The sequence below is a fragment of the Heliangelus exortis genome, chromosome 1 (assembly GCF_036169615.1).
Source record: "Heliangelus exortis chromosome 1, bHelExo1.hap1, whole genome shotgun sequence".
NCBI lineage: Eukaryota > Metazoa > Chordata > Aves > Apodiformes > Trochilidae > Heliangelus > Heliangelus exortis.
The window spans coordinates 198072018-198082598 of record NC_092422.1 but is presented as its reverse complement, the minus strand read 5'-3'; the positions used below and the strand labels follow the sequence as shown (position 1 = coordinate 198082598).

Below are 10581 nucleotides of genomic sequence, written 5' to 3'. Positions count from 1 at the left end.
ATCCACACCAGGTAAATGTCCTACATCTGTGTGACAGGTATGAAACACCCCTGGCCTTCACTGGCAGCTCTGGGGTCCCCAGCAGCAGAAGGACACAGAGCTGTTGGAGCCAGTGCAGAGGAGGCCCTGGAGCTGCTGGGAGGGCTGGAGCAGCTCTGCTCGGGAGCCAGGCTGAGAGAGGTGGGGGTGTTGAGGCTGGAGAAGAGAAGGATCCCATGGGGAGACCTTAGAGCACCTTCCAGTGCCTGAAGGGGCTCCAGGAAAGCTGGGGAGGGACTTGGGACAAGGGCCTGGAGGGATGGGACCCTCGGAGGGGGAAGGGTTTCCAGCTGGGAGAGGGGAGATGGAGAGGAGATCTTGGGCAGGGAGGGAGGAAGGGAGGGAGGGAGGGAGAAATTGTTTGGGGTGAGGGTGCTGAGCCCCTGGGTGCCCAGGTTGCCCCCAGAAGCTGTGGCTGCCCCATCCCTGGAGGTGTTGAAGGTTGGATGGGGCTTGGAGCCACCTGGGCTGGTTGGGAAGAGTCCCTGATCATGGCAGGGGGCATGGACGGGGTGGCTTTTAAAGGACCTTCCAACCTTCTCTGAAATCCAGCAGTACTAGGAGGGGACACTCCATGGAAACAGGGGCAAATCAGATTAAAACAGACAAAAATATGTTTGTTTTTAATGGCGCAGGCAACAGATCTTTGAAATGGGCTGCCACAGGAGAAGAGCAGATTCAACACACTAATAAATGAACCCTTGACTTCATTTGCTGGTCATGTTATTTCCTTTATCAACACCCTGAACATCAAACTAGAGCAAAAACAGACCATGACCATATCACAGAAAATTAAGTCTCCCACCTGAAACCCAAGACAGAGCAGGCAGGGGCTACATGGGGACTTGTTAACCAAAATTCAACCAGGCCTTGACAAAACAGAGGTACAGACAAGAAAAAACACACAACACCTGCACTCACAGGCTTGCTTTGGGTCCAGGGGCAGGACAGCTACAGCCATACCATGCACAGCTCAAAGCTAGAGGATCCCACGCAGAAACAGTTTCCATCTCTTCATCAGATCCTGATCCCTATTACTGACACGTCCAGGACATGAACTACCCCATCAGTGCAATGTCTTCGCATTAGGTTCCCCAGTGACTATCTAGTACTTCTATTAGCCAGATTTCCTCTTTATTTGATCTTCTTTCTTCCAAAATACCACAGCTAAACAAAACCTGGCTTCTGTATTTTCACAAAACACCTAGGTGTGCGGGGTGGGGGAGGAAGAAAGAAAAAAGAGAGTAGTCATTTACATGAGGTGTTGCTGGAGTCCTCACATTTAAATTGTGCCTGTGCTATTATTTTCCAGAGAAAAGAAAATAAGATAAATTTTTCAGAAATCTGTCCATATCCTGAACACAAGGAGAGGCCTAGAAGGCAAGGAACTGGTAGGATAAATTCTGTCCACTGACAGGGCTGAAGCGTGTCTGCAGAGCACTGCAACAGAAACTTTGGTTCAGTATCCTCCAGCCTGATATTGAGGTTATCTGGCTTTGGTGCAAATAAACAGAGAGAAGGCATTAAAGCATCAGGATGAGGGCAAGGGCCATAACACATCATTTTGTGTCAGACATCACAAACTCAAGCCAAACCAGCATTCAGACAACTCGCTTTTATTATTTTACAATAAGGATGTTTGGAGCTCAAATAAAGCAACTGAGAAATATTTATGAAAGAGAAAGAACACCAGATCCCAGGCATGACTAAAATTTCTTCAGAATGGTTTGACTGAGGTGTAAGCAAATTAAAAATGGGAGGTTTCAACTTGCTCTGTAAAGACAGATTAGTAGTGACAGGGGCAGAATGAAAAGTGACAAAGGGTACAAGGTATCATTTAAAATTAAAGCCATTAGAAGTTACAAAATCAAAGGTGATTCACCACAGGACCCATAGGCACCAGGGGGTATGCAGAACATGTCAAGCATCATCATCATACGAGAAGTTAAAAACCATTTCTTGAACAAGTACCAGGCAGGGAAAAAAGGAAAAAAAAGACTCTTCATAGGAGTCTAAATCAGAGAGCATCTGCTGCCATCTCATGAGATTGTGAGAGATCTGAGATTATATTATTTTTGGCACTTATCAAGTATTTCAATACTCATCTCCTGATAAAGCTGGCACATTTTTAGGGTTGCAAAATAAACACTGTGTCCAGGGAAAGGGGACTTCACAGGTTTGACAAGATCTGCTCAGGTACAGCCTGGGTTGAACAAAAAATGTTAACATAGAAAAAACACCTGGCCCCCACTTGTCAGGGATTTGATAATATCTTAGTGAAAAGACCACACCACCAAGCCAGTGCTGTCAGTGCCTGGAGTTTCAGAGGGTCAGTTTCCCCAAATGCAATAATTGCAAGTGAGTAGGAAAAAATAAACACTTAAAATTAGAAGCATAAACTAGGGATTATCATCTAATAGCTGCCCAGATTAATATCCACAAAGGAAAGCATAATGTAAAGGTAAAAAAAAAAAAAAAAAAAAGTAAAGGGTAAAAGGAACAAAAACCTACACATAACTTGAGACTCCAGGAACTGGAAAAACATAAACTAAGAGCAGCACTGAAATCCACATGGGGCCTTTTGATCTGTGCCTGGAACAAAACAAGCACTGCAGTTTGTCTGGTGCAATGGTGAGGGGAGAACATGAACACTGATGAATTTAACCCAGGAGGTTCTAGGCAGCACTTTCCACAATTACACATTTTCCCAACATTTTACAGCATTCTTGACACTTGTCTAAGATTGACATGACACAATAACTGGTAAATTTCAGGCTCAACTGACAGCTTTAGTGACCAGTTTGTTTAGGTCAGAGAGGGGAGCCAGCCTAACAAACCTCCTGCTCCAGGCATAGCCCAAAGGTACCCTCACCAACACAGCCTGCTTGGGATTATCCACAAGAAATTCAGGCAAGACAGCAGAGCACCTTAATTAAACACCTAATTAAACTAAATTAAACACCAGAATTGAAAGAAGCTTGTGGGGGACTATTTTTAAACAGGGGTTAGAAACTCACACAGGAATAGATCTCTAAATGCACCCAGCAGGACAACACAAGTAAGCACTCCAGAACCTTGCAATCCAAGTCCTCATGCACCACCATTAATCAGTTTTATCAGTTCTCTGGATAATGAAATGATTTTGTCCACAAAACACAAAGGCTGTGGTGCTTCAGAGCCCAGTGCCTCCACAGGCAAAAACATCACAGAACCATAATCTGGGTTGTAAGGGACCTCTACAGGTCATCTAGTCCGACCAGGGACACCCTCAACTGGACCAGGTCACTCAGAGCTTTTTCAAGCCCCACGCTGCATACCCCAGGGATGAAGCCTCAAATACCTCCTTGAGCAACCCACTTCATTTTCCCACTACCCTCATGGCAAAGAACTTTTTCCTAACATCCAATCTAAATCTAGTTTTCTCTAATTTAAAACCCTTTCCCCTCATCCCATCCCTCCAGGCCCTTGTCCCAAGTCCCTCCCCAGCTTTCCTGGAGCCCCTTCAGGCACTGGAAGGTGCTCTGAGGTCTCCCCGTTGCAGCCTTCTCTTCTCCAGCCTCAACACCCCCAACTCTCTCAGCCTGGCTCCAGAGCAGAGCTGCTCCAGCTCCCTGATCATTGTTGTGTCTCCTCCTCTGTACCCGAGGTCTTTGAGGTGCCAGAGTGTTTTGTTACAAGTCTCAGTGTCAAGAGCTCCTCACAGAACCCCCACGGTCATGTTCCAACCAGTTTCTCTGGCTTTTTTGTGAAGGTTCCATTCACACACTGATATTGTGCCCCAGGCACAGAACAGCAGATACTTGGCAGGCACTGGAGCAGTCCATACCCTTCTGAAACCTCCCTGACAACTTGTGCTGCAGGCTGGTCAGGGAACGTGGCTCCTGACTGTGTGAATTGTGACCCACAGCTGAGGACACCTCAATTCTCAGCTTGGGCCCATGGGAGCAGGGACAGGGGATCTGCAGAATGACAATCATTTTGGTTGGAAAATACCTTTCAGGTCATCGAGTATGACAATTAACCCAGCTCTGCAGAGTCCAGTGCTGACCCAGGTCCCTCAGCACCAGATCTACAGTGTGTAAACCCCTCCAGGGACAGTGATTCAACCACTCCCCAGGGCAGCTGAGGCCAGGGCCTGACAACCCTTTCAGTTAAGAATTTTCTTCTCACATGCAGCAAGTTCCCTGCTTACCACTAGAGAGACTCATGTTATTTTTCCCCTCTCGTTTCCCTGAAGGAACAGAGAAGACATTCAGGACCCAAGGCCCACCACCAGCACAGCCAACTAGAACTGGCAGCCCCCCTTCCCCCCAAGCCTCTGCTGAACCCACCTGCAGCACTCACACCCCAACACGAGGGACACTGCATGACCAGACCCCCCCTCAGGCTGCAGCTCTGCCCCTTGGTAAGTCAAGAACACCCCCACACAGTGCTTCTCACTCCCCTCATGGGCTGACCCACACAGTGGTGCAGCTCAGGATGCCCTACCCGGCGGTCTCAGGTCATCCCTGTGCCCTCCCCCGGGGGCAGGCAGTGCACTCTCTGCGTGGGGTCGTAGTGGACAGGCCCCCGGCGCAGCCGTGGCTCCTCCTGCTGGTACCAGAGCTGCTCGTTGAACTCGGGGAAAAAGAAGGAAATTTCTCTGCTGGCTGAGGCTGCTGAATCTGTCAGAGAGCAGAGGAGAAGGTGAGAGGTGCCAGCTGGGTACCTGTAGGTATAAAGGCAGCATGTATTGATAGCACAGAACAATTGATGGAGACAGGCTGGTTATCACTCAAACCATGGAGTGAACATAGCCCCGGGTATGCCAGATAAGCACGGGACTTTCTACAGACTCCCTTGCTTGCAAGATCTCCTGGAAAACAGATGAGTGGTGTAAAACAGAGGTTGTTATCTCCCTACCATGTAACTAATCGCGTAGTAACATGCTAACTGTAACTAATCAATCAGGTAATTCCATATGTTATGCGAGATAGAAAAAGGTATATAACTGTGTGTAAGAGTACAAATAAACGGAGTTAGTTTGCATCAAACTGTTTCCCCGTCCTTCGTGCGGCAGGTACCCCAGCCCTGTCCCCACCCCAGGGAAAGGGAGCTGTAAGGAAAGTGCCAGGGGCTGAACACATCACCCAGGGGGCTTCAGGATGTAAAGCCAGGTCAGACACCACCACCCCTCCCTCAGCTCCCACAAACAGCTCTACCTGAGCCATGAGTGGTGTTCCTGGTGTCAGTGAGGCCATAAGCTCCTCGGATGGAGTCTGGGACACAGTTCCGAGCACGGAACACTTTGGTGGGTCCCATCAGGGCCCTCCAGAGGGGAACAGCATCCTCGTGGGCCAGGATGTAAGCCCACATGGGGCCACTGAGAAAAGACCAGGGAAGAGCAGAAGTAGAAAAGGTTAAAAACAGAGCAAAGCTCCTTCATGCTTACCAATCCCAGACTGGTTTGGGTGGGAAAGGACCTTACAGCTCACCCAGTGCCACCCCTGCCACAATCATGGACTCCTCCCACCAAGCCCATCCAACCTTCAACACCTCCAGGGATGGGGCAGCCACAGCTTCTGGGGGCAACCTGGGCACCCAGGGGCTCAGCACCCTCACCCCAAACAATTTCTCCCTCCCTCCCTCCCTTCCTCCCTCCCTGCCCAAGATCTCCTCTCCATCTCCCCTCTCCCAGCTGGAAACCCTTCCCCCTCGCAGGGTCCCATCCCTCCAGGCCCTTGTCCCAAGTCCCTCCCCAGCTTTCCTGGAGCCCCTTCAGGCACTGGAAGGTGCCATGGGATCCTTCTCTTCTCCAGCCTCAACACCCCCAACTCTCTCAGCCTGGCTCCAGAGCAGAGCTGCTCCAGCCCTCCCAGCAGCTCCAGGGGCTCCTCTGCACTGGCTCCAACAGCTCCGTGTCCTTCTGCTGATGGACATCCCCGTGCCCAGAGCCTCTCCCCGGGGCACACCGCATCTCCCCATCAGATACATCCACATCACCGCGGGCCCTTCCACCCACAGAGCTGCCGCAGGACGGGTACCTGGCCATGAACTCCACCAGCCGCTGGTAGAAGAAACGCCCTAAGGGAGAGAGAAGCACAGCTCACACCGCCCGGCCCGGCCCTGCCCGCAGCCCCATTCGCAGCCCCGGCCGCCTACCCGCGTGCTCTCGGTAGAAGCGGCGGCTCTGTTCCCGCCCGCAGCGCAACTCCTTCGCGCGCACGATGAGGAAGCGGTTGCTGAGGATGGTTTCGTGCACGGCCTGAGGGCAGAGGCGGGCGACTGGGCGGGCACGGCGGGGCCGGACCCACCGGCCGGGCCGAACCGGACCCTCGGAACGGGCCGAGCCGCACCGGCCGCTCCCCTCCGCCCCGCCCTCACCTCCAGCACCAGCGGATGCGCCACGGCGTCCGGTTTCAGCAGCGCCAGCGTCAGCTGCAGCGGCCGAGAAGCACCGACGGCCGCCATCCTGCCCGCCCGGCCGGCGGCGTCGCGATGATGACGTCAGACGGGGCGGAGGCCGCAGAAGTGACGTAAGGAAGGGGAGGGGAGAGCGGCAGGGCAGAGGGGGAGGTGTGGTCTCTAAGGGGGCGCGGCCTGTGAGGCGGCGGCGTTGCCATGGCGGCGGAGGAGCAGGAGCAGGAGCGGGATCGGGGTCGGGCCCAGGCCCGGGATGAGGCCGCGTCCAGCTTGGAGGAGACGGTGAAGATCATCTGCCTGGGCGACAGCGCCGTGGGCAAGTCCAAGTGCGTGTGGGCGCGGGCCCGGCCGGTTCCCTGCGGGAGGGAGGGGAGCAGCTGCCGGTTCCCCGAGACCTAGCTCAGGCCCTGCCGAGGCCTAGCTCTGTGCCCCGGACTAACGCCGTGGCCAGGACTTAAGACCGTGCCGAGACCCTAACGCCGTGCCCCGCTCTCTCCGCAGGCTGCTGGAGCGGTTCCTGCTCGACGGCTTGTATCCTTCTGGAGTGTGGGGGTGGGAGGGTTCAGTGCCGCTACTCCGGCGGGTCCTTAACGCGGGCGCAGCCGCCCCCAGCAGCTCTCCACCTTCGCCCTGACCCTCTACAAGCACCGCACCTCGGTGGCCGGGCAGGAGGTGCTGGTGGGTAAGTGGGGAGGGCCCGGCTGGGTGGTCTATGTACCCCCCAGGAACAAGGTCGCAGAGCGTGATGAAGCAGGCGTGGTATTGTGGGTATAGGCAATCTGAAAATGGGCCCAAAACTATGGCTGGGGGGTCCTGTGAAGTGGTGAGGGGGTGTTTGTGGCAGCCCCTGGCTGTTCACCACTGTGGCCAGGATCCAGCCCTTTCAAGAAATTTAGATTTTGGTGCCAGGTCCTCTCTAGTGACTACAAACCATACACTGGTAGCACTCTTTGTGCTTTTAACTAGCTTGATCCCACTGTCCTTTGTAACGCATGTCCACTGGTGACATCTGTGCTGATGTGTTTGTAACACACAACTTGTCAGCACTTGTGTGTTGTCAGCACAACCCACAGCTAAGCCTGGCTGGGAAAAGATCTTGATTTTGCGTAACCCCTTAGCCTGGGATGTTTCAGATTTGTGAGGTGAGACCTGATTTGTGACCCTGAGTAGACTGGGATGGGCTTTGCCTCCTGGGTTTAAGTTATGAAGAAAACAGAACTTGGAAAGCTGAGCATTCTAAGCTTGTTTTTTTTGTGTGTGTTTTACAGACTTCTGGGACACAGCTGGGCAGGAGAGGTTCCAGAGCATGCACGCATCCTACTACCACAAGGCTCATGCTTGTATCATGGTAAGGGTGGTGACTCCCCTGGCATTGCTGTCTTCTGGAGCTCCTTACTTTTTTTCTCCCTGTATTTCCAGTGAGGTGGCACACACAGCTGAAGGTCCTTCCTCAGCATCAGTCCTGACAGAGTGCACATTCCTCTCTTGTTCTGTGATCTGACTTTTGGAATATACAGTCAAGATTCTTCTGACATGCTCTGCCTCAGTTCTTCTCTGCTCTTCTGCCCTTTCTCTTTTCCTGTGCTCTGTGCTCCCCATTTATGAGCTCAAACCATTCCTGTTTCCTGACTTCTTCCTCACTGATGTCTCCTGGTTTGTGCTGCTGCTCAGACTTACCAATTTCTCATCAGGCAATGAAGTTTCATTGATACTTCAGTAGCTGGAACAGAGGAGCCTCACATTTGCCCCTGCTTAGCAAAGCAGATCTTTCCCAGTGCTTGGTCACTGCTGTGGGTGGTAGAGTGCTCATTGTAGTATTATGAAATAACCCTGAGGAACACCCCTAGATACAGGCTTCTAGCTGGAGTCTGTACCATTAACCATCTGATGTGGATATACTCCCTTGTCTCCTCCATCCTTCCCAACAAAGGGCAGCTTCCTGTTTTGATGTCCTCCTGGGAACAGTTCTGGACTCTGCACTTGTCTTGTGTGAGTTGGGTTGATCAGGAGCTGTTTTGCTGCTGGCCCCCTGACAGCTGCTTCTCTTCCCAAGGTGTTTGATGTGCAGAGGAAAGTCACCTACAAGAACCTGAGCAGCTGGTACAAGGAGCTGCGGGAGTTCCGCCCAGAGATCCCCTGCATCGTGGTGGCCAACAAAATTGATGGTGAGTGGATCTTCTGCCTGCAGCCTCCCAGGACTGTGGTGTCATTCCCTTCTGACCTGGCTGGGAAAGAATGTCATTCATCTGTTGATGAGCTCTGTTAGTCCCCCAGGCTGTGTGTTACCAGGGGAACAGCAGGGGCCCCACTGACCTTGCGTGCTGTCTCATAGGCTCTTGATTTCATAGCAATTAAAAATACAAATTTTATCCATTTAAAGTTTATTCAAGGGATGCTCTTCCAGATCTGTCCTTACCATGCTGCCCATTTCATACAGCAAGAACACAGAAGCTGCTTGGAGCAGTACCTAGTCAGAAACTGGGGGATGTCTTGCTTGAGAAGGAACCTAACCCATCCTGTGGCCTCCCCAGCATGTGAACTGGTGTGTTCTAAACAGCAAAGTGTTGGGGTTTGTAGCACACCAGAGCCCATCTATAATTCAGTTAAGCACCATGGATAAACCCACAAGAACTCTTTCCATTCTATACCTTCTCATCAAGCTGTTAAAACCCTTTTGCTTTCAGGAAGGACTCTCACCCTGCACTGCCACGAGGCTGCCTTGACAGCTAAATCAGGCTCTGGACTCCATCTGTCCTGCCCCTCCTGCATGTGCCTTCTGCCCCAAGCACTGTCTCACTCACTACTTCTCCTTGTTTTGCCCCCACAGCGGATATGAAGATGACCCAGAAAAGCTTCAACTTTGCCCGGAAGTTCAGTTTGCCCTTTTACTTTGTGTCTGCTGCAGATGGCACTAATGTAGTGAAGGTAAAACACAGCTAGCTGGCTCAGCACCCATCAGACCCCTCCATAGTCCAGGGACATGGAGTCTGCTGTGGCATCAAGAGCAGAAAATGGGCAGGGACATCTGCCTGGAGACTTGTGAGGTCTGGGTATCCATAGGTAGTTGCAGAAGCTGGTGGGTTTTTTTGGTTCTTGGGGTGGGACAACACTTTCCATATGTCACACTCCTTTGTGTGACAAGCATTCTCCTCCTCAGCTCTTCAATGATGCCATCAAACTGGCAGTTGCTTACAAACAGAATTCAGGAGATTTCATGGATGAGGTGATGCGAGAGCTAGAGGTAAGGAGGAGGTCTCCCCTCCCTGCACTCCCCCTGAGTGATCAGCAGCTCAGCTCTCTCTGCCCCCAGGGAAAGCAGAGCCTGTGGCAAAGGGTGGAACTTGGCAGGCATAGATTTGCCTGTGTTTAGGTTGGAAGGGTTGAGATGGTGACCCTCTAAAGAGCCCCCACTGCCCTAGATTGAATTTAAAAGAAGCACAGCAGAATGTGGCTGCTGCTCTCATACTTCTCACCAGCTACTTGTCCTGCTCCTTTCCAGAGCTTTGACTTGCAGAAGCAGAGTGAGAACTTGACAAATAAAGAGAAGAGCTACCCCGAGGAGGATTCCCCATCTGCCTGAGCCCCGGGGCTGGACAGAGGCAGGTGGTTCCTCTCATGCCCCAGGAGCTCTGCTGAGGGGCAGCTGGGCCTCCACCCTTCTTGTGGGACCCTCTCTGGGAATGACCAACCACTTGCCAGAAGAGGCAAAGCCAACCTAGGACCTGCAGGGCAGGGCCCTGCCCCAATGTTTCAATGGTACTTACTGGAAAAAACAAACACTAAAGATTTTTTTTTTTTTATATAAAGCTTTGATTTTGCATCCTTCCTGCACTTTGGTTGCAAGAGTCACCTACAGCCAGCCCAGTGTCCAGCTCTCCCCGTGCCCTTCCCAACCCAGGCAGTGCTGCCTCCATATCTTCCCAGGAACTCTGCTGCAGTGTCCTTCCCCACCCTAGTGAGGAGCAGCAGACTTGTGGACATGAGGGATTTCTCCATTCAGGTCCAGTAGAGCTGGATCACGGGGAGTCTCAAAACCATACAGCCCAACTGCACTCAACCACCTCCACACCATCAACAGCACAGCCCCATCCTCTTCTGCCTTGACAGAGGAGGAAGGGTGATGGGAACCATTGAAGCATG

General features: G+C 52.1%; 2 protein-coding genes across 5 annotated transcripts; one reads left to right on the top strand and one right to left on the bottom strand.

The window, feature by feature from the left end:
- Positions 1–659: 659 nt before the first annotated feature.
- NME6 (NME/NM23 nucleoside diphosphate kinase 6) lies at positions 660–6543 on the bottom strand. 3 transcript variants are annotated; one of them, XM_071734339.1, is made up of 7 exons: positions 6403–6543; positions 6181–6283; positions 5991–6102; positions 5241–5401; positions 4528–4703; positions 4232–4270; positions 660–1243 (listed from the first exon to the last, which is right to left on the bottom strand). In XM_071734339.1, exons 1-5 carry the CDS (start codon positions 6487–6489, stop codon positions 4537–4539), a joined length of 630 nt encoding a protein of 209 aa, XP_071590440.1. In that variant the 5' UTR covers positions 6490–6543; the 3' UTR covers positions 660–1243; positions 4232–4270; positions 4528–4536. The 3 variants fall into 3 exon arrangements, with proteins under 3 accessions (XP_071590440.1, XP_071590439.1, XP_071590441.1); XM_071734338.1 differs by lacking the exon at positions 4232–4270; XM_071734340.1 differs by lacking the exon at positions 4232–4270 and having other exon boundaries at positions 6063–6102.
- A 49-nt stretch (positions 6544–6592) lies between these two features.
- Positions 6593–10247, top strand: LOC139791739 (rab-like protein 2A). 2 transcript variants are annotated; one of them, XM_071734336.1, is made up of 8 exons: positions 6595–6767; positions 6943–6972; positions 7044–7123; positions 7710–7789; positions 8495–8606; positions 9269–9366; positions 9599–9682; positions 9941–10247. In XM_071734336.1, exons 1-8 carry the CDS (start codon positions 6640–6642, stop codon positions 10019–10021), a joined length of 693 nt encoding a protein of 230 aa, XP_071590437.1. In that variant the 5' UTR covers positions 6595–6639; the 3' UTR covers positions 10022–10247. The 2 variants fall into 2 exon arrangements, with proteins under 2 accessions (XP_071590438.1, XP_071590437.1); XM_071734337.1 differs by lacking the exon at positions 9599–9682 and having other exon boundaries at positions 6593–6767.
- Positions 10248–10581: the final 334 nt, after the last annotated feature.

What these genes read in the sequence shown, in the direction of transcription:
- LOC139791739 (XM_071734336.1), top strand. Translation starts at nt 6,640, where the DNA reads ATGGCGGCGGAGGAGCAGGAGCAGGAGCGGGATCGGGGTCGGGCCCAG. An exon ending in CGGTTCCTGCTCGACGGCTT is followed by an intron (nt 6,973 to 7,043) that starts GTATCCTTCTGG and finishes ACGCGGGCGCAG; the next exon opens with CCGCCCCCAGCAGCTCTCCA. An exon ending in GGTGGCCAACAAAATTGATG is followed by an intron (nt 8,607 to 9,268) that starts GTGAGTGGATCT and finishes TTGCCCCCACAG; the next exon opens with CGGATATGAAGATGACCCAG.
- NME6 (XM_071734339.1), bottom strand. Translation starts at nt 6,489, where the DNA reads ATGGCGGCCGTCGGTGCTTCTCGGCCGCTGCAGCTGACGCTGGCGCTG. An exon ending in GTATCTGATGGGGAGATGCG is followed by an intron (nt 5,402 to 5,990) that starts GTGTGCCCCGGG and finishes GTCTTTTCTCAG; the next exon opens with TGGCCCCATGTGGGCTTACA. An exon ending in GAACACCACTCATGGCTCAG is followed by an intron (nt 4,704 to 5,240) that starts GTAGAGCTGTTT and finishes GCTCTCTGACAG; the next exon opens with ATTCAGCAGCCTCAGCCAGC.